General features: G+C 46.1%; 1 protein-coding gene and 1 long non-coding RNA gene across 2 annotated transcripts; one reads left to right on the top strand and one right to left on the bottom strand.

Annotated features, from left to right (window-relative positions):
* Positions 1–23: 23 nt before the first annotated feature.
* LOC110579456 lies at positions 24–19,041 on the top strand. Its single transcript, XR_002480261.1, has 3 exons — positions 24–90; positions 1,653–1,747; positions 18,862–19,041. It is a non-coding gene; the product is annotated as an uncharacterized LOC110579456 (long non-coding RNA).
* TGIF2 (TGFB induced factor homeobox 2) lies at positions 13,915–24,076 on the bottom strand. The gene is made up of 2 exons (XM_021689344.2): positions 23,851–24,076; positions 13,915–16,578 (listed from the first exon to the last, which is right to left on the bottom strand). Exons 1-2 carry the CDS (start codon positions 24,040–24,042, stop codon positions 16,057–16,059), a joined length of 714 nt encoding a protein of 237 aa, XP_021545019.1. The 5' UTR covers positions 24,043–24,076; the 3' UTR covers positions 13,915–16,056.
* Between the last annotated feature and the right edge of the window lie 1,039 nt (positions 24,077–25,115).

Below are 25,115 nucleotides of genomic sequence, written 5' to 3'. Positions count from 1 at the left end.
GGTGAGTGGGAAGGGACAATCTAGGTGGGGATGGTGACGCGAGCGCGAGGAGGCGCTGTGGAGACTGGAGAACGGCGTCAGAGAGCCGAGGTTAGACTTGAGCGTCGCCCAGCCCTCCACGGTTTGTCCCCTAGAGCAGTGGGGTAGGACGCGGCCCTGTTTTTCCGCGTCTTTCGGAGCCCAAAACTGGCTCCCCGGAAGTCCCCAGCGGCCCCCTCAGGATTTAGCCCTTGCTCATTTTCTCCCCTAACCCCTGCAAGTTCCGTAGGACCCTGTTCAGGATGTAAATTGTTTTCTGTATTAATTTAGTGTCTTATCTTGGCCCAGTATCCTCTTTTGGCAAATGTGAGACCTGAGATCCAAAGAGGGGAAAAGATTTTCTAAGGCCATATGGCAAGTTGGAACCAGTTGAGAACTCCTGAGGCAGGGTTTGGGATGGGGGGAGTGCAGAAAGTACTTTATTAGCTGTCAGAATATCTGAGTATTCATCTACTGTATCTTCACTGTGCTAGGACAGTGGTTCACACAACGTATGTGTCTGGACCACCAGCAGCCACATCACCTAGGAACTTGATTAGAGATGCAGATTCTCGGACCCCATCCCAGAACTGCCAAATCAGAAATTGTGGGAGTGCGGCCCATAATCAGCGTTTTAGTAAGCCCTCCAGGTGGTGCCTTGTGCATTGTACTATGAAATAAGTTGAGACCAAAGCCCTTCTGTGTGGTGGGTTTATAGAGGCTGACTTGTCTGGAATCATTCAGCTAGTACCTGGGTCGGTCTGACTCCAAAATCTTTACTGTTAACCTTAAGTTTTTAGTCTTTTTTTTTTCTTTTGAAAGAGAGAGTGAGTGTGAGAGAGAGAGCATGAGCGGGGGGGGGGGAGAAGCAGACTCTCTTGCTGAGCAGGGAGCTTGATGCAGGTCTCCATCCCAGGACCTCGGGATCATGACCTGAGCCAAAGGCAGTTGCCCAACCAACTGAGCCACCAGGTGCCCCTAAGCTTTTAGTCTTAAAGAATACTAGTGAGGTCAGAATATCAATGAAGTCAGAACATCCTTTGTATACCTGTCAACATTGACCTGTATTTCTCCCCCTAGGCAAACAACAGAATCTCCTAGGGAGCTTTTTCAGAATTCCATAGTTGGTGTTTTCAATCACAACTCAATTCCAAGATCCTCTTTCAATAGGTTGAGTGAAGCTGGACCCCAAAAGATGACATATACAACAAGAGACATTACTCTGTCTGGACCTGGTGGGAGGGACATATACCTGACATGGGTCCGCATCTTTTAGTCCTCCAACTTTCACATGGATCTTGTTCTTTTTCAGCCCTGCCTTTTTTCTGAACCTTGTTCCCTCCCATATGCAAAACTGTGGTTAAAGCCTAACCAACTGACTCCAGTTTGGAAGTGTACCATTGGTATAAAACCTCTTTTACGTTTGGGGCCTCTGGGTGGCTCAGATGGTTGGGTGTCTACCTTCGGCTCAGGTCATGATCCCAGGGTCCTGGGATCGAGCCCTGCATGGGCTCCCTGCTCAGTGGGGAGCCTGCTTCTCCCTCTCCCTCTGCCTGCCGCTCCCCCTGCTTGTGCTCTCTCTCTGTCAAATAAATAAATCTTAAAAAAAAACAAAACAAAAACCTCTTTTACAGATTCCCTGGGGGCATGCAGTGCTGGAGACAAACTGTCATTCATTCTGTCATAGATTGTTGGAAGAATACCTCACCCAAGGTCCAAGACAGAAAAGGTAAGTTTTCAGTCTGCTGGGCCTGGTGGTAAAGGTTTGTAATGGGGAGTTTGATCTGGAGGGTTAGGAAAGATGGAGCTCTGAAGGAAGAGTAGGAGTTAAGGGGAAGAGGGAGAGGAAGAGAAGAGAGCATTCCAGGAGTTGAAACCCTGTCAGCCACTGGTAGGGAATAAAGCCACAAGTTTGGAAGGAGTGGGAGGGGCATGCTGAAGAATTTGTTTTTGTTTTTTTCTAGTTTTATTGAAATATAATTGACATACATCACTGTATAAGTTTAAGGCCTACCTCTTGATGGTTTGATTTACATATATTGTGAAATGATCACCACAATAGATACAGCTAATTCTGTCTTCTCATATAGATGCAATGAAAAGAAGAAAAAAAAATTTTCTTTGTGATGAGAGCGCTTAGGATTTATTTTTTTAACAGTTTTCCAATGTATCAGTACAGCATTGTTAGCTATTGTCCTCATGTTGTATCTTACATCCTTACCATTTATTTATCTCAACTGGAAGTTTGTATCTTTTAACTACCTTCCTCCGTCTCCCCCTCCCCCATCACCCACCTCTGGTAACCACAAGTCTAATCTCTTTTTCTGAGTCTGTTTTTTAAGATTGCCCATGTGAGTGAGATCATAAAGTATTTGTCTTTCTCCAACGGACTTATTTTACTCAGCATAAACCTCCAGGGTCCATACATGTTGTCACAAATGGTAGGATTTCCTCATTTTTTGTGGCTGAATAATATTCCATGGTGTATATACCACAACTTCTTTATCCATTCATTCATTGGTGGACATTTAGGTTGTTTCCATGCCTTGGTTATTGTAAATAATGCTGCTATGAACATGGGGTACAGATACCTTTTCAAGTTAGTGTTTTCATTTCCTTATTTCTTAGTGTTCTATATTCCCAAAAGTGGAATTGCTGGATCATAGTGTATTTCTATTTTCAATCTTTTGAGGATCCTCCATATTGTTTTCCCTAGTGGCAGCGCCAATTTATATTCCCACCAACAGTGCACAAGGGTTCACCTTTCTCTACATCCATAGATGTGAGGCCAGACCCCCCTTGTCTTTTTGATGATGGCCATGAAGAAATAATTTTTGTCCCAAGGGTGGAGGAGGCCACAGAAGGGATTTGAGCAGGGGCACTTCAATTTTCAGGTTTGCGTCTTAGCAAGGTCACTCTGGCTGCTTTTTGGAGGACAGGATCAGAGTGGGAGATTAGTTTAAAGACTGTTAAAGTCACTCAGGAGATATGGGGGGGCACTGACGATGGAGACCATCGGAATAAAACAGTAAATTCTTTTTTATTATTTATTTATTTATTTTAAAAAAGGTTTTATTTATTTATTTGACAGAGAGAGAGGACAAGTAGAGTGGCAGGTAGAAGGAGAGAGAGAAGCAGGCTCCCTGCTGAGCAGTGCAGGGTCCTGAGATCATGATGTGAGCCGAAGGCAGATGCCTAACCACTAAGCCATCCAGGTGCCCCTAAATTCTTTTTTAAACTTAATTTTTTTTTTAGTTGCTGTAAAGTATACATAGCAAAATTTACATTTTTTTAAAAGATTTTTTATTGCGGTGCCTGGGTGGCTCAGATGGTTAAGCGTCTGCCTTCAGCTCAGGTCATGATCCCAGAGTCCTGGGATTGAGCCCCACATCGGGCTCCTGCCTTGGCGAGGAGCCTGCTTCTCCCTCTCCCTCTGCCTCTCTCCCTGCTTATGCTTTCTCTCTCTCTCTCTGTCTCAAATGAATAAATAAAATCTTTAAAAATAAATAAATAAATAAAAGATTTTTTATTTAAAAAAATTTTTTAAATTTATTTTTAAAAAATATTTTATTTATTTATTTAACAGAGAGAGACACAGCGAGAGAGGGAACACAAGCAGGGGGAATGGGAAAGAGAGAAGCAGGCTTCCCGCTGAGCAGGGAGCCCGATGTGGGGCTACATCCCAGGACCCTGGGATCATGACCTGAGCTGAAGGCAGACGCTTAATGACTGAGCCACCCAGGCGCCCCACAGAATTTACATCTTTAAGTGTACAGTTTGGTGGCACAGGGAAGTACATTTACTTTGTTGTGTAGATGCCATCACCATCCATTTTCAGAACCCTTTCATCTTGCAAAACTGGAAGTTTTGTGCCCTCAAACTAGTAACTCCTCAATCTCTCTTTTTTTTTTTAAGATTTTATTTATTTATTTGACAGAGGGAGACACAGTGAGAGAGGGAACACAAGCAGGGGGAGTTGGAGAGGGAGAAGCAGGCTTCCCAAGGAGCAGGGAGCCCGATGCGAGGCTCGATCCCAGGACCCTGGGATCATGACCTGAGCTGAAGGCAGACGCTTAACAGCTGAGCCACCCAGGCGTCCCTCCTCAATCTCTCTTTATCCCAGTCCCCAACAACTACCATTCTACTTTCTGTCCCTAAATTTGACTAAGTACCTCATAAGAGTGGAATCACACCGTGTTAGTCCTTTTCTGATTGGCTTATTTCAGTTAGCATACTGTTTGCAGGATTCATCCATGGTATGGCCAGTGTCAGAATTTCCTTCCTTTTTTTTTTTTCTTTAATTTTTTCTTTAACTTTTTTTTTAAGGTTTTTTATTTATTTATTTGACAGAGAATGAGACAGCGAGAGAGCGAACACAGCAGGGGGAGTGGGAGAGGGAGAAGCAGGCTTCCCATGGAGCAGGGAGCCCGATGTGGGGCTACATCCCAGGACCCTGGATCATGACCTGAGCTGAAGGCAGATGCTCAACCAACTGAGCCACCCAGACCCCCTGAATTTCCTTCCTTTTTAAGGCAGAATAACTTTGTTAAATGTTCTTTAGGTGTTCATTGTATATATTGTTAACCTTAAAAATAAAACTCGGGGTGCCTGGGTGGCTCAGTTGTTAAGCGTCTGCCTTCGGCTCAGGTTATGATCCCAGGGTGCTGGGATCAAGCCCTGCATTGGGCTCCCTGCTCTGCGGGGAGTCTGCTTCTACCTCTCCCATTCCCCCACTTGTGTTCCCTCTCTCGCTGTGTCTCTCTCTGTCAAATAAAGAAATAAAATCTTTGGGAAAAAAAAAATAAAACTCACCTTTTTTACCAGCAAAAATGAGTTTATTTGGGAATAGCAGAGTATTGCTATTTGGGACATGCAAACTGTAGCAAAATGATAGGCAAATCCAGAGAACAAAAGGGAGAAACTTGCTTTTATAGAGGAAGGGTATTGGGAGGGGCTTTTATAAACAAAAAGTACATGTTGGATTAAGCTAGGAGTTTGAAGTATAGTGGCTTTTCATTGGCTATAACAGTTGTAATGGTCTTTCATTGACTGGGCTGTTGCTGGGCAAGGAGAAGATCTTTCTTCCTCCTGCTGGGTAGTAAAAAATAGGCTTCTTGGGACGCCTGGGTGGCTCAGTCGGTTAAGTGTCTGCCTTCAGCTCAGGTCATGATCCCAGGGTCCTGGGATCGAGTCCCGCATCGGGCTCCTTGTTCCGCAGGGAGCCTGCTTCTCCCTCTGCCTCTGCCTCTCTCTCTCTATCTCTCATGAATAAATAAATAAAATCTTTAAAAAAAAAAAAAAATAGGCTTCTTCCTGTTGGGAGTTAAAGGTATGTCTGTTGGGATCTTTCTGTTTAATTGATGAGTACTGATAGGGTGTGAGAGCTCCTTCTGCTGGCCTCCCAACTCTATTTTATTATTTAATTTTTTTAAAAGACTTTTTTTTTTTAAGATTTTATTTATTTATTTGAGAGAGAGAGAATGAGAGAGAGCACATGAGAGGGGGGAGGGTCAGAGGGAGAAGCAGACTCCCTGCCGAGCAGGGAGCCCGATGCCGGACTCGATTCAGGGACTCCAGGATCATGACCTGAGCCGAAGGCAGTCGCTTAACCAACTGAGCCACCCAGGTGCCCTTAAAAGACTTTTTAAAATTTATTTTTTATTATTTATTTATTTATTTTTAAAGATTTTATTTATTTATTTGACAGAGAGAGACACAGCGAGAGAGGGAACACAAGCAGGGGGAGTGGAGAGGAAGAAACAGGCTTCCCAAGGAGCAGGGAGCCCGATGTAGGGCTCGATCCCAGGGTCCTGGGATCATGACCTGAGCCGAAGTCAGACACCCAACGACTGAGCCACCCAGGCGCCCCTAAAATTTATTTTTTAAAAGAACTTATTTATAAGAGAGAGAGCACAATGGGGTACCTGGGTGGCTCAGTCGTTAAGCGTCTGCCTTCAGCTTAGGTCATGGTCCCAGTGTAATTGCTACACCCAGTGTGGTGCTTGAACTCACAACCCTGAGATTAAGTGTCGCATGCTCCATCTATTGAGGCAGCCAGGCGCCCCCATTTCCATTTTTTTTTTAAGATTTATTTATTTGCGAGAGAGAGTGTGTGTGCACATGAGGGGAGGCTCAGAGGGATAGAGAGAGGAAGAGAATCTCAAGCAGACTCTCCGCTGAGCTCAGAGTCCAGCATGGGGCTCTATCCCAAGACCCTGAGATCATGACCTGAGCTGAAATCAAGAGTCGACCCCTTTACTGACTGAGCCACCCAGGTCCCCCCACCCATCTCCATCTTTTTTTCTTTTTTTTTTAAGATTTTATTTATTTATTCGACAGAGAGAGAGCAAAGCAGGCAGAGAGTCAGGCAGAGGGAGAGGGAGAAGCAGGCTCCACACTGAGCAGGGAGCCCATGCGGGGCTCGATCCCAGGACCCTGGCCTGAGCCGAAGGCAGCCGCTTAACCGACTGAGCCACCCAGGCGCCCCTCCCCCATCTCCATCTTAAATGAGGTTCCCTTTATTCAGTTTCATAATATATACCTCATTTTGTTATTTTTTCATCTACTGGGGGACACTTAGGCTGCTTCCACCTCTTTGCTGTTGTGAATAATACTACTATGAATATGGGTATACAAATATCTTTTTATATTCCTGCTTTCAATTCTGTGGGGTATATACCCAGAGTGGAATTGCTGGATTATGTGATAATTCTCTTTTTAATTTTTTGAGGAACGAGCATACTGTTTTCTACAGTAGCTGCACCATTTTGCATTTCCACCAACAGTATGCAAGAGTTCGAATTTCTCCACATTCTCACCAATACTTGTTTTCTGTTGTTTTTTTTTTTAAGATTTTATTTATTTATTTGAAATAGAGAAAGCACACAGGAGTTGGTGGGGAGGGGCAGAGGGAGAGGGAGAAGCAAACTCCCCGATGATTAGGGAGTTGGACACGGGGCTTGGACATGGGGCTTGATTCCAGGGCCCTGAGATCATGACTTAAACTGAAGGCAGATGCTTAACCTACTGAGCCACCCTGGTGCCCCTTGATAATAGCCAACCTAATGGGTGTGAAGTGGTATCTCATTATGATTTTTATTTGCATTTTCCTAATGATTACTGATGTTGAGCATCTTTTCATGTGCTTGTTGGTCATTTGTATGTCTTCGGAGAAATGTCTATTCCAGACCCTTGCCCATTTTTTGAGTCCTGTCGTTTGTTTTTTTGTTGTTGTTGAGTTTTAGGGGTTCTGTATATATTCTGGATATTAATCTTTTATCATTTATGTAATTTGCAAATATTTTCTCCTATTCTGTGGGTTACCTTTTTACTCTGTGTTTGTGTTTTTTTGTAAGATTTTATTTACTTATTTGACAGGGAGATAGCGAGAGCAGGAACACAAGTAGGGGGAGTGGGAGAGGGAGAAGTAGGCTTCTCGCCAAGCAGGGAGCCCGATGTGGGGCTCGATCCCAGGACCCTGGGACCATGACCCAAGCCGAAGACAGATGCCTAACGACTGAGCCACCCAGGCGCCCCCCTTTTTTACTCTATTGATAGTATCCTTTGATATACAACAGTTTTTAATTTGGGGGGCACCTGGCTGGCTCAGTTGGTAGAGTATGTGACTCTTGATCTCAGGGTTGTGAGTTCATGCCCCTTTATTAAGTAGAGATTACTTAAATTTTTTTTAAGTTTTTAATTTTTGGGTGCCTGGGTGGCTCAGTCATTAAGCGTCTGCCTTTGGGTCAGGTCATGATCCCAGGGTCCTGGGATCGAGCCCCGCATCGGACTCCCTGTTCCGCAGGAAGCCTGCTTCTCCCTCTCCCACTCCTGCTGCTTGTGTTCCTGCTCTCGCTATCTCTGTCTCTGTCAAATAAATAAATAAAATCTTAAAAAAAAAAACGTTTTTGGGGCGCCTGGGTGGCTCAGTCGTTGGGCGTCTGCCTTCGGCTCAGGTCATGGTCCCAGGGTCCTGGGATCAAGCCCCGCATCAGGCTCCCTGCTCCGTGGGAAGCCTGCTTCTCCCTCTCCCACTCCCACTGCTTGTGTTCCCTCTCTCACTGCCTCTCTCTGTCAAATAAATAAATAAAATCTTTAAAAAAATAAATAAATAAAAAACGTTTTTAATTTTCATGAAGTGTACTTTGTCTAATTTTTTGTTGTTGCCTGTGCTTTTGGTATCATATCCAAGAAATCACTGCCAGGGCGCCTAGGGAGCTCAGTTGGAAGAGCACATGGCTCTTAAAAAAAAAAAAAAAAAAAAATTTATTTATTTATTTTAGAGGAGAGGGGAGGGGCAGAGGGAGAGAGTCTTAAGCAGGCTCTGTACTGAGCGAGAGCCCAACATGGGGCTTGATCTCACAACCCTGAGATCAGGACCTGAGCCAAAACCAAGAGTCAGACGCTCAACTACTTTGCTACCTAGGTGCCCCAGAGCATGTGACTCTTGATCTCAGGGTCATGATTTCAAGCCCCTTCTTGGGTGTAGAGATTACTTTAAAACAAAACAAACCAAAACAACAACAACAAAAAAAACCTAAAAAAAAATTGCTAAATCAATATCAACAAGCTTCTCCCCTGATTTCTTCTAAGAGGTTTTTTAGTTTAGCACTTATATTTAGGTGTTTGATCCATTTTGAGTTAATTTTTTTTGTTGTTTAATATAAGCTCTGTAAACTTATGACCCTAAGATCAAGAGTCACATGCTCCGGGGCACCTGGGTGGCTCAGTCGTTGGGCGTCTGCCTTTGGCTCAGGTCGTGATCCCAGGGGCCTGGGATTGAGCCCTGCATCGGACTCCCTGCTCCATGGGAACCCTGCTTCTCCCTCTCCCACTCCCCCCTGCTTGTGTTCCCTCTCTCACTGTGTCTCTCTCTGTCAAATAAATAAAATCTTTAAAAAAAAAAAAAGAGTCACATGCTCCACTGACTGAGCCAGACAGGTGCCCCACTGAGTTAATTTTTTTATGTGGTGTTAGGTAAGGGTCCAACTTCATTCTTTTACATGTGGATATCCAGTTTTCCCAACACCATTTATTAAAAAGACTGTCCTTCCTGCATCAAATGGTCTTAGCACCTTTGTTGAAGATCATTTGACCACATATGTGAGGGTATACTGCAAGCCTGTCAAATCCTATTCCTTTGGTCTATTTATTTCTGTCGTTGTGCCAATACCACACTTTTTGATTACTTTAGCTTTGTAGTAAGTTTTGAAATCAGGAGGTGTGAGTCTTCAAACTTTGTTCTTTTTCAAGATTGTTTTGGTTATTGGGGGTTCCTTAAGATTCCATATACATTTTATTTTTATTTTTTTTAAAGATTTTTTTATTTATTTGACAGAGAGAGACACAGTAGGAGAGGGAACACAAGCGGGGGGGTGGGAGAGGGAGAAGCAGGCTTCCCGCCAAGTAGGGAGCCCGATGCGGGGCTCGATCCCAGGACCCTGGGATCATGACCTGAGCCAAAGGCACACACTTAACGACTGAGCCACCCAGGCGCCCCTCCATATACATTTTAGAATGAGTTGTTCCATTTCTGCAAAAAAAAAAAAGTCATTGGAGGGGCACCTGGCTGGTTCATTTGGTAGAACATGCATGCAACTCTTGATCTTGGGGTCGTGAGTTCAAGCTCCAAGTTGGGCATGGAGTCTATTTAAAAAAGAAAAATCAGTGGGGTTTTGATAGAGATTGCAGTGAAAATCTGTAGGTAAGTCTTCCAATCCATGAACACAAGATATTTTTCCATTTATTTTTATCTTCCTTAATTTCATTCAGCAATATTTTCTAGTTTTCAGTGCATAAGTCTCACTTCTTTGGTTAATTCTTAACTATTTTATTTTATTTTATTTTATTTTTTAAAGATTTTATTTATTTATTCATGAGAGACAGAGAGAGAGACAGAGGCAGAGGGAGAAGCAGGCTCCCCGCGGAGCAGGGAGCCCGATGCGGGACTTGATCCCAGGACCCCGGGATCATGACCTGAGCCGAAGGCAGACACTTAACCGACTGAGCCACCCAGGCATCCCTATTTTATTCTTTTTGATGCTATTATAATTTGAAAAATTTTTTTAATTTCCTTTTTGGATTGTTCATTGTTCGTGTGTAGAAACACAACTGATTTTTTGTGATTTTGTATCGTGCAACTTTGCTGAATCCATTTATTATTTTCTGTTTCCTTTTGGTGGAGTCTTTAGGATTTTACATATATGATCATATCATCTGTAAACAGATAATTTTATTTTTTGCAAGAAGAGTTTTATATGTAGTATTATGTTGTGAAGCTCTTATCTTAACTCTGAGATTCATTAAGTTTTGATTACATGGGGGGGAGGGTGTCACAGAACGTTATATTTAGAGGGGTCCTTAGATCCAGTCCAGCTCAGTGTCACACAGTAAGTTAGAGGTTCAGTAGGCATCTGAAACCTGATCTGTGTTCCTCCTCTTAGTTTTCTAGGAGCAGACAAAGCCAAGCTGGGAGTTAGCATGGAGAACCCTTGCCTGGAGGGTATTTATGGGGCTGAGACTTAATCCCTTTGTGCTTTCACCCAAGGCTTTCCTTATTTTAGGAAGTAGGGAGTCTGGCTGAATCCCAGTGCATCCATCTGGTTAAAATAAACATCCTGGGTGGTCTAAGATGGAAAAGAACTTGATGAAGAGTCAGATTTGGAAGTGGGAGAGAGATTTGGAAGTAGGACAGATTTTGCCTTTGTGAGGTTGGGACCTTTTAAGCACCAGTTAAACACACCATCTCAGCCTTGGGACCGAGTATGTCCTCTTCACTGAAGGCCTCTGTGCCACTGCCAGCTGCTTGTAGGAGGGCTTGGAGAGGAAAGTGTGCTCTGACGGGTAAGACTGGGGGCCCTGGACAGACACAGATGGAGTCACAGAAATCAGAGTCCTGTGGGGAAAAAAACCACAAGCTGTGGAAAGAGCACCCGTTGTGAAGTAGAGGTCTGAGTTTGTATCCAGGCCCTCTTTTTACCTAAGATAAATGTTTTACTAGTACTTACTGGGTTCTTACTAGGTGCCAACTTTGCTAAATGTTTTACATGTTTTCCTCCAAAAGTTGGCTGGGCTCTTAACCACTCTACTGAACTCCTCTTTTTTACCTTTATTTTAAAATTTTCTATAGTAAATGTGGATTATTTATGTAATTAAAATGACCATCTCAGGAAGGTTACCCTTGACCTTCAGGCCACAATAGACTCCTAGGAGCTGAGGGGGAAGTCAAATGGTTTGGCAGGGGGAGGGGTAAACTACTTGGTGGTACCCTTCTTCCTCTTATCTTAAAACTTTGAAAGGTAAGGTGCTGTCTTAATTTAGCAACTTCCTTGGGATAAGTCAGTGTCCTGGTCATAAATGATCAGGTCCCTGGAGCAATAGCATGAGAATCTCCTGTGGCATAAGTGAAGAGTACAGATTCCTGGACTCCCTGGGGGTGAGGCTGGGAATTTGCATTTTTGTAAGCTCTCCTGATGACTTTGATACATATTAAGGCTTGAGAACTACTTCTTTAGGTAATTCCTTCCAGTTCTGCCACTTAACAGCTGTGTGGTGTGGGGCAAGTTATTTTCACAGTTCTGTTTTACTCTCAGCCCTGTGCTGAGAGGCCAGATGATAGCAATATATAATAACAGTAACGTGGAGTATCCTATTTCATCCTCCTAAGAGGTGAATATTCCTATGCCCATTTTATTGATGAGGAGACTAAAGTTTGGAGTGGTAGGGGCACCTGGGTGGCTCAGTCATTAAGTGTCTGCCTTTGGCTCAGGTCATGATCCCGGGGTCCTGGGATCGAGCCCCGCATCGGGCTTCCTGCTCAGCGGGAAGCCTGCTTCCCCCCTCTCATATTCCCCCTGCTTGTGTTCCCTCTATTGCTGTATCTATCTCTGTCAAATAAATAAATAAAATCTTTAAAAAAAAAAAAAGTTTGGAGTGGTAAATTGACTTGCCTATGATCATGACACCTAATTAGATGACAGAGCCAGAATCTAAATGCAGGCTTAAAGTACTTTGGAAACCAGTAACATTGAGAGCATTGATAATTGTTATTTCCACATTCCCCCCCCCCCCCCCCCCGTCCCCTTCTTCTCTACAGCTACAGTGTCTAACACACCAAGGTTACAGCACACCAAGACAGGCTAAGCCCCTCCCCTCTGGGAGTTTTTCCCATTAGCAGTTTCTAAACTAGAGTGTAGTTTTTATTTCTTTTTTAAATTGTTATTATTTTTTTTAGTAATCTCTACCCGCAACATGGGGCTAGAGCTCATGACCCTGAGATCAAGAGTTGCATGCTCCACTGACTGAGCCAGCCAGGCGCCCCTAGAGTGTACTTTTTAAATCCAGAGTCAAGTTCAACCCTAGAGAGTTTTTTTTTTTTTAAGATTTTATTTTTTTTAAAGTCATCTCTACACCCCACTTGGGGCTCAAACTCACGACCCCAAGATCAAGAGTCACATGCTCTAACTGAGCCAGCCAATGCATTTAAATGCTGTTTCCTAAATGGGACTGTTAGAGGTAAGTTAGATGTCCTTAGGTAACATTCTAGCTTCAGAGGAGAGGGGCTCTAGCCACATTATCCCTGTCAACTTTTATTATCTAAAGTGCTTGCTTACTCTGGGGTTCATCAATTTGAAGCTTGATGCAGAAGATGCTTTTGGTTTCAGTTCTTTGAAAAGTATTTGTAGGAAGCCATCTCTTCTAAGGCAGTCAAACCATCCAAATCACTTCCCCTTTTAGGGTAATATTAATATTCATTTTCCAGATGAAAATGAGTATTGAACTTATTTTGAAGAGCCCTTCCAGCATATTCCTATTCTGCCAAGCCCTAGGGCCAAGTGTCCAGTTTGAGGGCTACTGATAGAGGGAAATGGAAACCAGGACTTTGGATGAATGGCTAAACTCTCTCAAACCGGAGCTCTTTAATCTGGGGAACATGAATGGGGAGGCACTGACTCCCAATTTCTACAGGAGAGTGACTTGTGGGAGATTGGATATCCTCCATCTAGGTCTACTGGAATCAGGAAGAAGCCGATTTGGTTCAGTAGAAGAAATTTCTACTGTTTAGCCCAAACCATGTTAATTGAATGCCAGTAGGCAGTGAACTGCCTGCCCATCACTAGTTCAGATAAGGTGCAGGCAGATGTCAGGGTGACCTTAAGCAAGACAGACTTCAGTTCATATCCTAGCTCCATTTAATACTAGCTGTACAGTGCAGGCCAATTAATTTAACAAACGCTCAGTTTCTTTACCTATGAGAAGGGCACCTCACTTCTTTTGTGTGTATACAAAATTTAATAATGAACACTGCACAGGTCCAGGCACATAGCAAGGCTGTTTACTGCTGCAGGCCTTGACTTAGCACTGTTTGGGCTGCAATGAAATGTACAGTCATTTCATTATGAAGTGAAGAAGTAAATGAAACTCACAGCTATCTTAAGCAAAAAAGGGAAATTTACTAGCTTACATAATAGGGAAGTCTAGAGGTGGTACCAGTTTCAGACATGACTGAAGCATCCATTTCATGTCTGCTGCTTTCTGTGCTGGCTTCATACTGCAGTTCAACCCCTCACTGGTTGAGGGGGAGGATAAAGTTGCTAGCTCCCTAAGTTTCCTCACCACTCAGCAACCCCAAAGCTTGACTGTTTATCCCAGGGAAGACTGGTGTAGCACGGGAGGCATATGCCCCCTGCCCACTGTGATGAAAGGGATATGGGCCAGGTTTGAGAACAAGAAATAAGGATGCAGGGCACCCAACCCTGACAGGTGGCTGCTAGAGGGGGGAAACTATGAAGCCCTGTAAGAACTCAGCAACTGCCCCACCTCCAGATGGGGCCCAGGTTCACTGTGGGTCAATCTGTTTCTGCTTTAAAAAACAAAACAAAACAAAAACCAAAAACAACTTTATTTGACGAAAGACAAAAAAGTTATTTACAGTAGTTTAATTCAACGGGATAACTGTGCTTCTCCTCCAGGTTTATCTCACAACCAAACCAAGTGGAGGCTGCACCACCCCCAGCCTCCCCATCTTGCACAAGAGGGGGAATGCCAACCAGAATTCAGCAGCATGGCTCCTCACCCCTCACCACCTCTTCCAACAGTCATACCAGACCTGGGCTCACAGACATGGGTGGGGTGGAACAGGCTGGGCAAACAGCAACTTCAATTAATCTTGAAGCTGCTATGTTCTTTCTTCCCCAGCTGGGCCTCAGGAGGGTGAGGATCCCTGATCCCCCTGGGACATGCAAGGATGGGCGGGGTGGCAAAAGAGAGAGCCTAGGAAACTTGCCCACTCACAGAGAGCAAAGCTCCCATTCCTTAAAAAGCTAATCCCTATTCCCACAGCAGTGGGTAGGCCAAGCCACTGAGAAGTCAGGTAGCCTCCCTGAAGTCTTCAGGGATCATCCCAGAAAGGACAGAACACATTGCTGCCTCTCTCCCGGCCAGGCCCACCCATGTCAGTTAACCTCCAGGAATCTCCCCCTTGTGCCTTACTTGGCAACTTCAGGAAACTACAGGCAGGGGGCTCCTGACCTGTCTTTTGGCCCAGTAACAATGCTTTCAGAACAAAAATATTTTGGCTAATAGTAACCTAGGATTAGTGTTTCTTAGGATATATAAAGATGGGGTGTATTGCTGTCGAATGCTGTCAGCAATGAGACAGCAAAATAAAAAATGGGGAGGAGGGAGAAGAGTAAGACCAACTGTGATCTATTTCACTGTGAAGTTCAGGGCAGAGGCCTCTGCAACTCCAATTTAGAGAAAGGTGCAACACAAAGACACAGAGAACAGGCTTCCTAACCGATTTCCAGCCCCAGCCTCCGTAGAAGGCAGCTCCTCAGCAGCCGGGGGCACATTCCCTGCTTCTTCCAGGAATAGGTTCTTGCCACCATCGCGGGAAAAACTGCCCATTTGAGTCAGCTACAAGGGCTTCCTGACCAGTAGGTGGCTCACTTCTCTCCAAGTAGGAGCTACTGGCAGCTTTTGACATTCTGATCCCACTAATCCAAGTTCTTAAAGGAATTCAAAACTCAGGCTGCAGGGCCAAGCTTTCAAGGATAAAGAGGGGAAAACATTAAAGAGAGGAAAAAAAAAAACCAAAACCAAAAAACCCACTTCCTTGGTCTAACTTAACTTCCCCTGTCCCCCAAAACATAGTAAAAACAAAAATTAAAAAAACAAAACAAAAAAAACGAACAAACCAAACCAAAAACCAACCCTCTGGTTTTATCCTTCTCTGCTCTGCGCTTAGAAGGTTTGGTCAGATTCTGTTGGACCCTTTCTATTCTTAAGAAGGCTTTGTTCCCTTCTGTGCCTGATGCATAAAAGCCAAAGCCCAAAAAGGTTTTTTTTTTTTGTAAATCAAACCAAGAATAAAACCACCATTTGGAATTTTGCAGAGATTTAGATGGTCCCCAAAATAAAAATACTCCTTCCTTGTAAAACACTCACCAGTTGCAGTGGTGCAGAATTCCCAGTTCATCAGATTCCCTCACGCAACACACTCTCACTCCCCACACCTGGGCTAACTACTCCCATTAATGCAAACCCCAGCAAAAAGGGAAAAATAAACAGTTTAGTGAAAACCTAAACATTCAACTGGAGTCAGTTCTGTTACGTCTGCTGGGTTCCTCTTGTCTTTTGTTCACACTTACGAACTTGGACTGTCCACACTTGGCTTAACGAAAAGAGGCCCAGCTGTGGGGCATAGGTCTGAATGTGGCAGGTTTCCTGTGCCCAGCCTAGGAAAGCAGGCTGGAAGAAAGGTGTCCTCGGAATCCTCTGGAGAAGCAGCAGCAGCACCATGCCTATCTCCGATCTCAATCTCATCACTGAGGAGGCCTGGAGAAACGGCAGTTAGCAGAGAGGTCCCCATCACAGTCCAGTGATACCAGCTGGCATCTTCCTGCTGAAGACCTCTGGACAGAGGAGATGACCCCGATGTTTGGCAGTGATCCAAAGAAAGCCCTCTGTATGAAAAGGAACCAAAACAGAGACCCCGGACAGCTGGCTCGAGCCTCGAGCACCCTTCTTGGCAGATGCCTACTTGGGGTTTTCGGAGACTAAGGGGATAGGAGTGTGCAGTAAGGGGGGCGATGGGTCCTGCTGCTTCTGAAGCTCCATCTCAGCAGCCCTCTGTAGCGCCACCTCCACCAGCAGCTGGAAGCTACTGAAGTCTTCCTTGTCCTGCTCTGGGGGTGTGGGCGGTGGCGTGTTGAAGAGTCCACCTGTGGGGCTTCCAGCTTCAGCTCTGGTCAGGAGGGTGAGTGTGTTGCCAGGGGTCACCAAGGGCTTCGGAGGCTCTGGCTCCCCTTGTGGGAAGGGGGCCGCTGGCTTTTCCCCCTGGCCTGAGTGGAGTGGCATGGAGCACACAGACAAGGAGAGCACACTGGTGGGGGCTGGTACAGACACAGCCAGCACCGAGGGGCTGCTGCCTCGGGGGAGGGCCACATCTGAGGCCTTACCCCCGCGGCGGGAGATGGTGAACTGATTGGGGTCTTTGCCATCCTTCCGAAGCATATCTGGGAGAAGGCGCCGCCGGGCGTTGATGAACCAGTTACATATCTGGAATGCACAGAAGAGGCCGTGATCAGTTCACTCAGTCAAAACCAGCTATGAAGCACCTATGTTCCTGGCCCCAGAAACATAGCAGTAAGCAACACAGACATGATCCCACCCTTCAGACAAGTTCATGTTGGGAAGAGAGAGTTAAATCCTACAAATGAGTATAAAATTACAACCAGTGGTGGGGACAATAATGGGAAGACCCAATCTAGTCTTTGTGGACTCAGGGTAGAACTGACAGCAGGCAGGGCTGATCCCACTAGGCCAGAACACCACGGCAAACCACTAAAGGGCCTAAACAGTGGTTTGTTGGACCTTCATACCTTGCACACTGTAGGTCCGTCTCCTGTCCCTCTCTCTTCTCCCTGTTTACCAACAGATACTTACAGAGCATGCACCAGCTGCTGCAGAGGGCAAAGACAGCAGCCCTCTCCCCCTCACCTCCTATGTGATGGGATATTGGGAACTGTGTGGGCTGCAGTAATGCCTAATGTTCCTCTACTGTTTGCTGAATGGATCAAGGCCCAGCTCTCCTTAGGGCTCCTGTACCAGTTTCTACCCCTGCTTATCACCTCTCTTGGCCCATTCCCAGGGCAAGGCCTTGGGTGCCATCTTTCTATGGAGTCTGTCTCTATCTAGCCAAAGGGACAGCTACCTATGGCAGGAGCTGGTGCCTGGAGTTGTCCTGGCTCCTAGCTCAGCAGGCTGTGAAAGCTCCTGTTCAGGGCAGAGCCAGAGCCTTCTTGTGGCTTCTCTTCCTCTCCATTCCAGGGGTTCTCGTTTATTCCTCTTCATCTCTAGGGTCTTTCCAGTACAACCACACACACACACACCAGCAGGCATCAGCAGACACTGGCTGAGCTGAATACTGGCTAAGGTTGCAGGGGAGTCCCAGAGAGAGGTAGGGCTGAACAGCTGGGTGAGGCAAAGGAAAGGGACTCAACACCTCTGATACTAAGTACTATGCCAGCCACCTCACTTGCATTTTGTTTCATCTGTATACAAGCCTGAAAGGTTGTGAGCAGTGTCCCCAAAGTACTAAGGAGGGAACTGAACTCTTAAAGGATGAAAGAACGTTCCCAAAGTCACACAGGCTCCGAGTGTAGAGCTGGGATCCAAACCCAGGTCTCCTGGCTTGAGGGCCCCTAACTGCTGTTCTGTGCTTTGCTGTGTCTTAGCAAACAGGTGGAACTGACAACCGAATAATCATGACCATAATCCTAAAAGTGATTCCTTGTTGAACACAAAACATACCAGGTGCTGTTCTGAACACTTCCCATCTAATTACTCATTTAATCTTCAACAACTTATGAGACAGGTACTGTGATGATCACTTTATTTGAACCGGTGATGAAACAGAGGTCCTGATCAGAGAACTCAGTAACTTGCTCAAGGTCACCAGTTCAAAGGCTGGGCTCTGTCCCAGGCAACCCCCACTGCCAGGTGAAGAGAAAAGACTGAAGCCTTTTCTGCTCGCTCGGATGCTTCCACTCCTGCATCCTGCAGCTGCCTCACCAGCTACCTGTGCTACCAGGGAACACTGCGCCTGCTCACCTTAGCTCTGTGTGCAGGGAAAACAGGTCACAGTGACCTGGTTCGAGTGAAGTAGGGATGAGAATTTCTGTTGAGAAAGCAGGCTTGGGGAGGGGAGCCTAGGCATTTATTAGCAGCTGTGTGGGCACCTAGCCCCTAGCTGCGCCTCCCATCTTGGCTTAGAATTCTGGGAAGGGCAGAGCAGAAAAGCAGCCCCCCCCCAACACATATATTCTCCCACATGCTCACCCTGGTCCACAGAAATTCTGGCAGCCTACTGTCTGTTTTGTCTTCTCGTCCGCTAGAAATGCACAGCTGAGGGGGGCCAGGCAAGGGCAGGAGGCCTGCGTGCGCCACTAGGGCCAGCTGTGGTATCAGGCGGTCAGGAATTTCTGTAGCCCCTTCAGCTGCCTGCCCCATGTCCGAGTCAGGAAAAGGGCACGTGATCTGCCCCCACTCAAGGTCCTTGGGGAGGTGGCGGGGAGAATGCCAAGGTGAATTCTGTGATTGATACGGCACAACACAGGCTGGGTGCCTGAAAGCCTGTCTCTACCACAAAATGGCCCTATGTGAGAGGTTGCTGTCCGGCCAGTCCTTTTTATCAGTGGCTGAGATGAAGAATGTGGGAGGAATTGCTGTGGCAAACGGGCGTGGGAGGGGCACCAGGAAGCTGATGAAGGCCAGGAGGATCAGAGCAGGGCCTTTGAAGAAGGCTGACCCACACGTGCTTTAATTTTAATGTCTTTTCAGCTGTGAAAGACAGAAGCGAAAGAAGGGAGCGAAGTGAAGGCACGGAAAGACCTTTCCCAAACATCACTGGACCTCCACTTGTGTTGTGACCACCCATACCCAGGTGCTCTCAAAAGCAACTGGCTGTATTAGAATCACCTTGACGGTGACTTAAAAAAATAGTTATCTCTTGGGGGTGCTTGGCTGGCTCAGTCAGTGGAGCGTGCAACTCTTGATCTCAGAGTTGTGGGTTCGAGCCTGGTGTTGGGTGTGATTGCGTACAAATAAAAAATCTTAAAAAAAAAAAAAACAAAAAAACTCTCCCATCTGCTCTATAGATCCAGTGGGAGTGGGGTGGGGTGGAGTCAGGAATGTGTGTTTTTAAACAAGCTCAAGAGTTCTGCTGCTCAGACTTAGGAACCAATGGTTTAACCCGCTCACCCCCACCCCCATCCCGCTTTGGGAGAGTCTTCTCTCAGGTAACTGCATTTGAATGGAGCCCTAAAGGACTTGAAGGAATGGGGAGCTCAGGTGACACCACATTGGTAATTAACTACGTTGAATTCTTAGTCCATTAAACATTGTCTTCCCTCCCTACAGGACGCTACCCAGAAGGCAGGAATAGTGCCTGCTCTACCGCTGTGTTTCCAGCACATAGCTCTGGGCCTGGCACAGCGCATACCCCCAATCAGTATGAGAGTGAAAGAATGGGGCCCGAACCCTCCCTGCCACGCTTACCTTCCCTCCCCAACAGGCAGCCAGCCCTTGAGAACAGTTAAAAACCACAGCAATAAAGTGGGCTCAAAGGGTGTCACAGGGACCCGTGAAAACCCTTCACAAATGACTTTTTTTGGTCTTACCCTCCCGACTGCCTAGCCCCAGGCGAGTACCAGCAAACCAGTTAGTTAAATGACTCATTGACTTGCTAATGAGATTGCTCTTGGGCCAGTTAAAGGAGACAATCAAAAGAGCTGTCCCCAGGGAGAGAGAAAACAAGCTTGGCAAAATGCTGATGTATGATGAAGCCAGGTGATTGGTTCCAGGAGTGCATTATAATATTCTCTTTTGTGGATATTTGCAAAGTTCTTAATAAACAGTGAAATTTTAAAAATTACAGGGAAGAAAGCTGCCTCCAGGGACTTAGGCCAGTTTTTCCAGACTGAGGAGCTACTGCATTTCTTTAGAGGTCCTGCCTGTTGACATTTCCCACACTTCCTCATTTTATATCAATTCAACAATTATTTACTGAGCGCCTACCAGATACCAGGCATTGAGCTAAACACTTGGCATATAGTGATAAGTAAGCCTCGGCTTCTGGAGTTTAGTGTGTTCTAAAAAGCAGCTACAGTCCATTGTCCAAATGCTGACCCAGACCTGGTACTGTGAGAGTGCACAGTTCCTCTGAGGGTGGAGGGTCTCCCTGGTCAGGAGTGGGAACGAAGTGGTCTGGGGTACTGATTAGTGTGGCATGAGTATGGGGGACGGGGCAGGGATGAGGCCCAGTATGCAGATAGGGACACGTGATATTGTCATTAGGTTGGCAGGAATCATTGAAGGGTTTTTAATAGTGGAGTAACAAGTGGTAAGACAATGATAGGCTGGACCAGGGTAGGAAAGCCACATTCCAGAAATATTTAAGGGGTGAATGCATAGGAATCGGTGACTGATCAAATGAGCTGAGAAAGGGCAATCAAGGGGCACCCCTTCGAAAGGGAAGGAGCCAGCTTGGAGAAGTTATCCATTACCAACTGAGAAACCTGAGGTGCCTGTGAGACCTCCAAGCAGAGGTAGATGGTTGGGAGGCCATGCGGGATTCATGGTATAGTTTCCACCAAGGGCCACATGGTCCCCACTGCTCGTTAGCTCTCAGCATGACTCTAGAGCAGGGTGGCCAACACCAGAACCCTTCCCATCAGGGCAGGCCAGGATCCAGCTGGCCCTTCCTCAGAAGTCTCTAGCAACAAATCCTTGCTCCAGACCAACATTTCTCTAAGTGGAATCAGAGATATATCACCCTAGAGATCCACTAGTTCTCAGAAGAATGTTTGAGCTTTATGTTTCCATTCTGATCTTGAGGAGGAGCACAGTGGCCTCTGGCAATCCAGACTTGCTCAACTCCAGAGTCAGTGTCTTTATCAATATTGCACAGCACAGCCCAGTCAGCAAAGCATCATCCCCATCCACCATTTTATATTAATGCAGTTAGATGGAATCTCATTGATTTTACATTTACTTTGGAAAACTGGTTATTTTACAATTTATAAGAGCAAAAGCAAGAAGTTGTTGTTTTTTTAACCCAGTTTTATATGTGCTTAAGTGACGTGATCATAAAAATATTTTAAGTCAACATGTTGGAGGGGAGGCGGGCCCATGAAAAATAACTTGAGAGAAACCGGCACATCACTCAGTTCTAAGAAGCAGTTCCCTGACAAAAAGCAATTTCAATACAGTATGGCAGCACAGGTAGGAGGTGCACCAGGAACACAGAGTAGTGGCCTCAGACCTAGTCCAAGAATGCTCTCATGAGGAAATGCTTACATGGAGTGAGCCAGGTTCAGAAAAGTCAGGAAGAAGCCCAGGGAGAAGGTCCGAAGGGTCACAAGCCTCGGGGACAGGAAGAACTGAGAGATGAGGCTGGTAAGCTCCTGAGTTTGGACTCTATGCAGAGGACAGTGGGGTCCATGGAGTGTGTAACACCATCAGATTTGTACTTTTGTGTTCAAGAGAATGGACTGAGGGAGCAGAGTTAGATGGCATGCTGTCCAATTCATGAACTGCTTAATAAAGCCCATTAAAAAAAAAAAAAAAAAGCGAGAGGATAGAATGGACTTGAGGGAAAAAGGCTGGAGGCAGAAGACCAGCAAAGAGCCCATCTAGGTGATCCTGGTTCTCAGGCTTAAGCCTTTGGCTTGTGTTGTTCTGCATCCTATGAGTTCAAGTCCACCTCTTCCGGAAGGCCTGTTGAGGCTCCAGGCTGGCTTGGAAACCCTGCCTGGGTCTCTGCTGCCTTCTGTCCCAGCAAGTGATTACTTTTTACAAACACTAATGGCTAGGTCTTCTCCGCTTTCCCATCCTGGACTACACACCTTGAGGGTAGGAATGTGTCTGGTTCCTCTCTGGGACCTCAACTCTAGCTGGGAGTGCTTGGTACACTGTGAGATGCTAGACACTGCTAGACACCCGGGGTCAATCCAAGACCTCTGATCTAGGAGAGATGAGGATGACAAGAGCAGAAACACCCACTCTGTGCTCACCTTGCCGTGAGCCTTGAATCTTTCTTCTCTGTCCCTCCTCCTTACATACTATGAAAGTACCACAATCATCTCCTTTTTTCAGAGGAGGAAACACAAGGCTCAGGGAGAGGCACTGGACCTGGCCAATGTCCAGGCTTCTTCTTGTGGAGAAGATGGGATCTGAGTCAGGTTCTGTAACTCTGGAGCCTTTCTCGCAGACAAGACTCCCATTAACCACTGCCCAGCAAGTATAAACTCAGGTGAGAGGAGTTCTGAGGGCTGAATACTCAGCGTGGAGGCATCGTGGAAGAGGGATGGGAGCTGGGAAGACAAGGGAGGTTCCGAGTGGGGTAAGGGAATGAGGGAGAGTTAGCACCATAGACTGAAATAAGGAATCTATTAAAGGCTAGGAAAAGACAGAGCTGGAACCGGTAGCAGAGGGGCTTGGGGTAGAGGCTTAGCCGGCTCATGAAGGGAGCACTGGGGGCTCGTGGGGCAGGGGATAGGCCTTCGCTAGGCTGGGGGCCTGCTCTGTGTCTCCCAGGTAAATGAGAGCCAAATTGGAGGCAAGTCATTGGTAGTCTAGGGTGTCCTGCCTAGCACCATGAAAACAGAACAAAACACCTATAGGTCAGCAGTTGGGGCAGTTCAAAGGAGATAATACCTTGTGCTCTGACAAAAAGTGGACAAGAGATCTTCAGGTATGCTCACGTGCATGGTTTACAAAGCACTTTCCTTTCTTTCTTTTATTTTTTTTTTTTTTTTAAATTTTATTTATTTATTCATTAGAGACAGAGAGAGAGAGAGAGGCAGAGGGAGAAGCAGGCTCCCAAGGAGCAGGGAGCCCGATGCGGGACTCGATCCCAGGACCCCGAGACCATGACCTGAGCCGAAGGCAGACGCTCAACGACTGAGCCACCCAGGCGCCCCCTTTCTTTCTTTTAAAAAAATGTTTTATTTATCTATTTTTAGAGAGAGTGCGGGGGTGGGAGTGTGGGCATGGGACAGAGGAGGGAGAGGGACAAGCAGACTCCATGCTGAGCGCGGAGCCTGATGTGGGGCTCGATCCCAGGATCCTGAGATCATGACCTGAGCCTAAATGAAGAGTCAGACGCTCAACCAACTGAGCCACCCAGGCACTCCATCTTTTCTTTTTTTTTTTTTTTAAGATTTTATTTTTAAGTAATCTCTACACCCAATATAGGATGCAAATTCACAACCCCAAGATCAAGAGTCACATGCTCCACTGACTGAGCCAGCCAGGTGCCCCCAAAACACTTTCACATCCAGTTCAGAAACTGCTCCTTAACAACAATTCAGTCAGGCAGGGGAGGATTCGAACCCCCCACTTTACAGGTGGAGAAATCAAGATGTAGACCATTGCTCCTATGTTGCAGAACTGGGTTTTGAACCCAGAACCTCTGAATTCTGCCCTTTCCTTGGCCATGATCCCAACTCATTTTTCTAACTACATTGCAGACCACCAGCTGCCCTTCTGCAACCAAGTCACTATCCCAACACTGCTCTGGGGCTGGGGGCTGAATTCCAAACACTCAATGCCTTCTCGCCTTCCCATGGCCTCCATGGTTAACGACACCAAGACGTTAATAATGGTGCCTTGCCTCTTCAGAAGTCTCCCAAATCTAGCTGCAGTGACCTCACGTCGTTGTCTTCCCTTGAGGCAGGGGGAGTGGCCATTCTCACGTGGCCACACGGTGTATCAGGGACCGGGCTTAGAGAGGCCTAGAAGCCAGGTCTCTTGCTACCTGCTCCTTACCTGCAGCACTGACAGGTTGGTCTGTCCGGAAAGGCTCAGCTTCTCCTGCTCCGAGGGGTAGGCGTTGTAGCGGTGTACGTACAGCCAGTCCCGGAGGATCTTCACCGATTCCTTGGGCAGGTTGCCTCGGCGCTTCCTCTTGCCTGCGAGGGAGAGGATGCCTTCCTCCTCACCCAGGTCACTGTCTGACATGGTGTCTAGGGGCTAGGCTGGACCTTGGGCAAGCCTGGGACAAGTGACAAAGGGGATGGGGACATTATTACCACGCACTGCCTCTCACCCTTTCCCTGTCTCCAAACACACCATTATTAGAGCCTGGGACACCACAATGGAGGAAGAGCAAATCGAAGTCTCAGGCCATAGCTTAGCCTGGGCAACCCAGAAGGGAAGGGTCTGAGATGCCTTCATTTTATGTGGCCGGTCAGTAGAGGACTACTGACATAAATGGCAGCTCATTAATAAGCAGTACCAGGCTAGAATCACAGCTACCACTGGGGTCTGTTTTCCATGCTCTGTACTGAGCACTTCACACTTCCTATCTCACTTGATCCTCACAAAGTCCTTGTAAGACAGATACTACTGTTACCATCATTTTATAGATGAGAAAATCAAGGCCCAGAGAGAAAGCCACCTAACTTAGACAGTTAGCATGTGACCCAGTAATTTCACTCCTAGACATCTACCAAAGAGAAATGAAAACGTGTGTTCACACAAAACCTTGAACACAAATGTTTATAGAGACATGATTCATAATAGCCAAAAGGTGGAAACAACCCAAGTGTCCATCAGTGGAGGAATGGATAAACAAAATGTAGTCCATCCATATGGTAGAATATTATTTGGCCATAAAAAAAGGTTCTAAGTCCTGATCCATGCTACACTGTGGATGAACCTTGAAAATATGCTAAGTAAAAGAAGCAGGTCACAAAAAACACGTGTGATTCCATTTTAATGAAATATTTAGAATGGGCTGAGAAGGGGAATAGAAGGGTGACAGCTAAAGGGTATGGAGTTTCTTTTTGAGGTGATAAAAATGTTCTAAAATTGACTGTGGTGGTGGTTACGTAGTTGTGAAAATACTAAAACCACTCGTTTGTTTGCTTTAAATGGGTAAGTTGTATGATATGTGAGCTACATCTCAATAAAGCTGTTATGAAAAAACAGCTTTATTGATAAAGCTGGATAGGGTATGGAAACAAGGTTTGGACCAAGGTTTGCCACCACCAACAACCGACTTCCCCCAGCCCCACCAAACTCTATTGCAT

Source organism: Neomonachus schauinslandi, chromosome 10 (genome assembly GCF_002201575.2).
Source record: "Neomonachus schauinslandi chromosome 10, ASM220157v2, whole genome shotgun sequence".
Taxonomy (NCBI): domain Eukaryota; kingdom Metazoa; phylum Chordata; class Mammalia; order Carnivora; family Phocidae; genus Neomonachus; species Neomonachus schauinslandi.
The sequence above is the reverse complement of the archived record's forward strand: the minus strand, read 5'-3'. Positions and strand labels throughout refer to the sequence as shown.

Bases quoted from the DNA above. Each gene is read 5' to 3' on its own strand.
- TGIF2 (XM_021689344.2), bottom strand. From the start codon at position 24,042: ATGTCAGACAGTGACCTGGGTGAGGAGGAAGGCATCCTCTCCCTCGCA. The intron at 16,579-23,850 runs GTAAGGAGCAGG...TGTGCATTCCAG, and splicing joins CCAACCTGTCAGTGCTGCAG to ATATGTAACTGGTTCATCAA.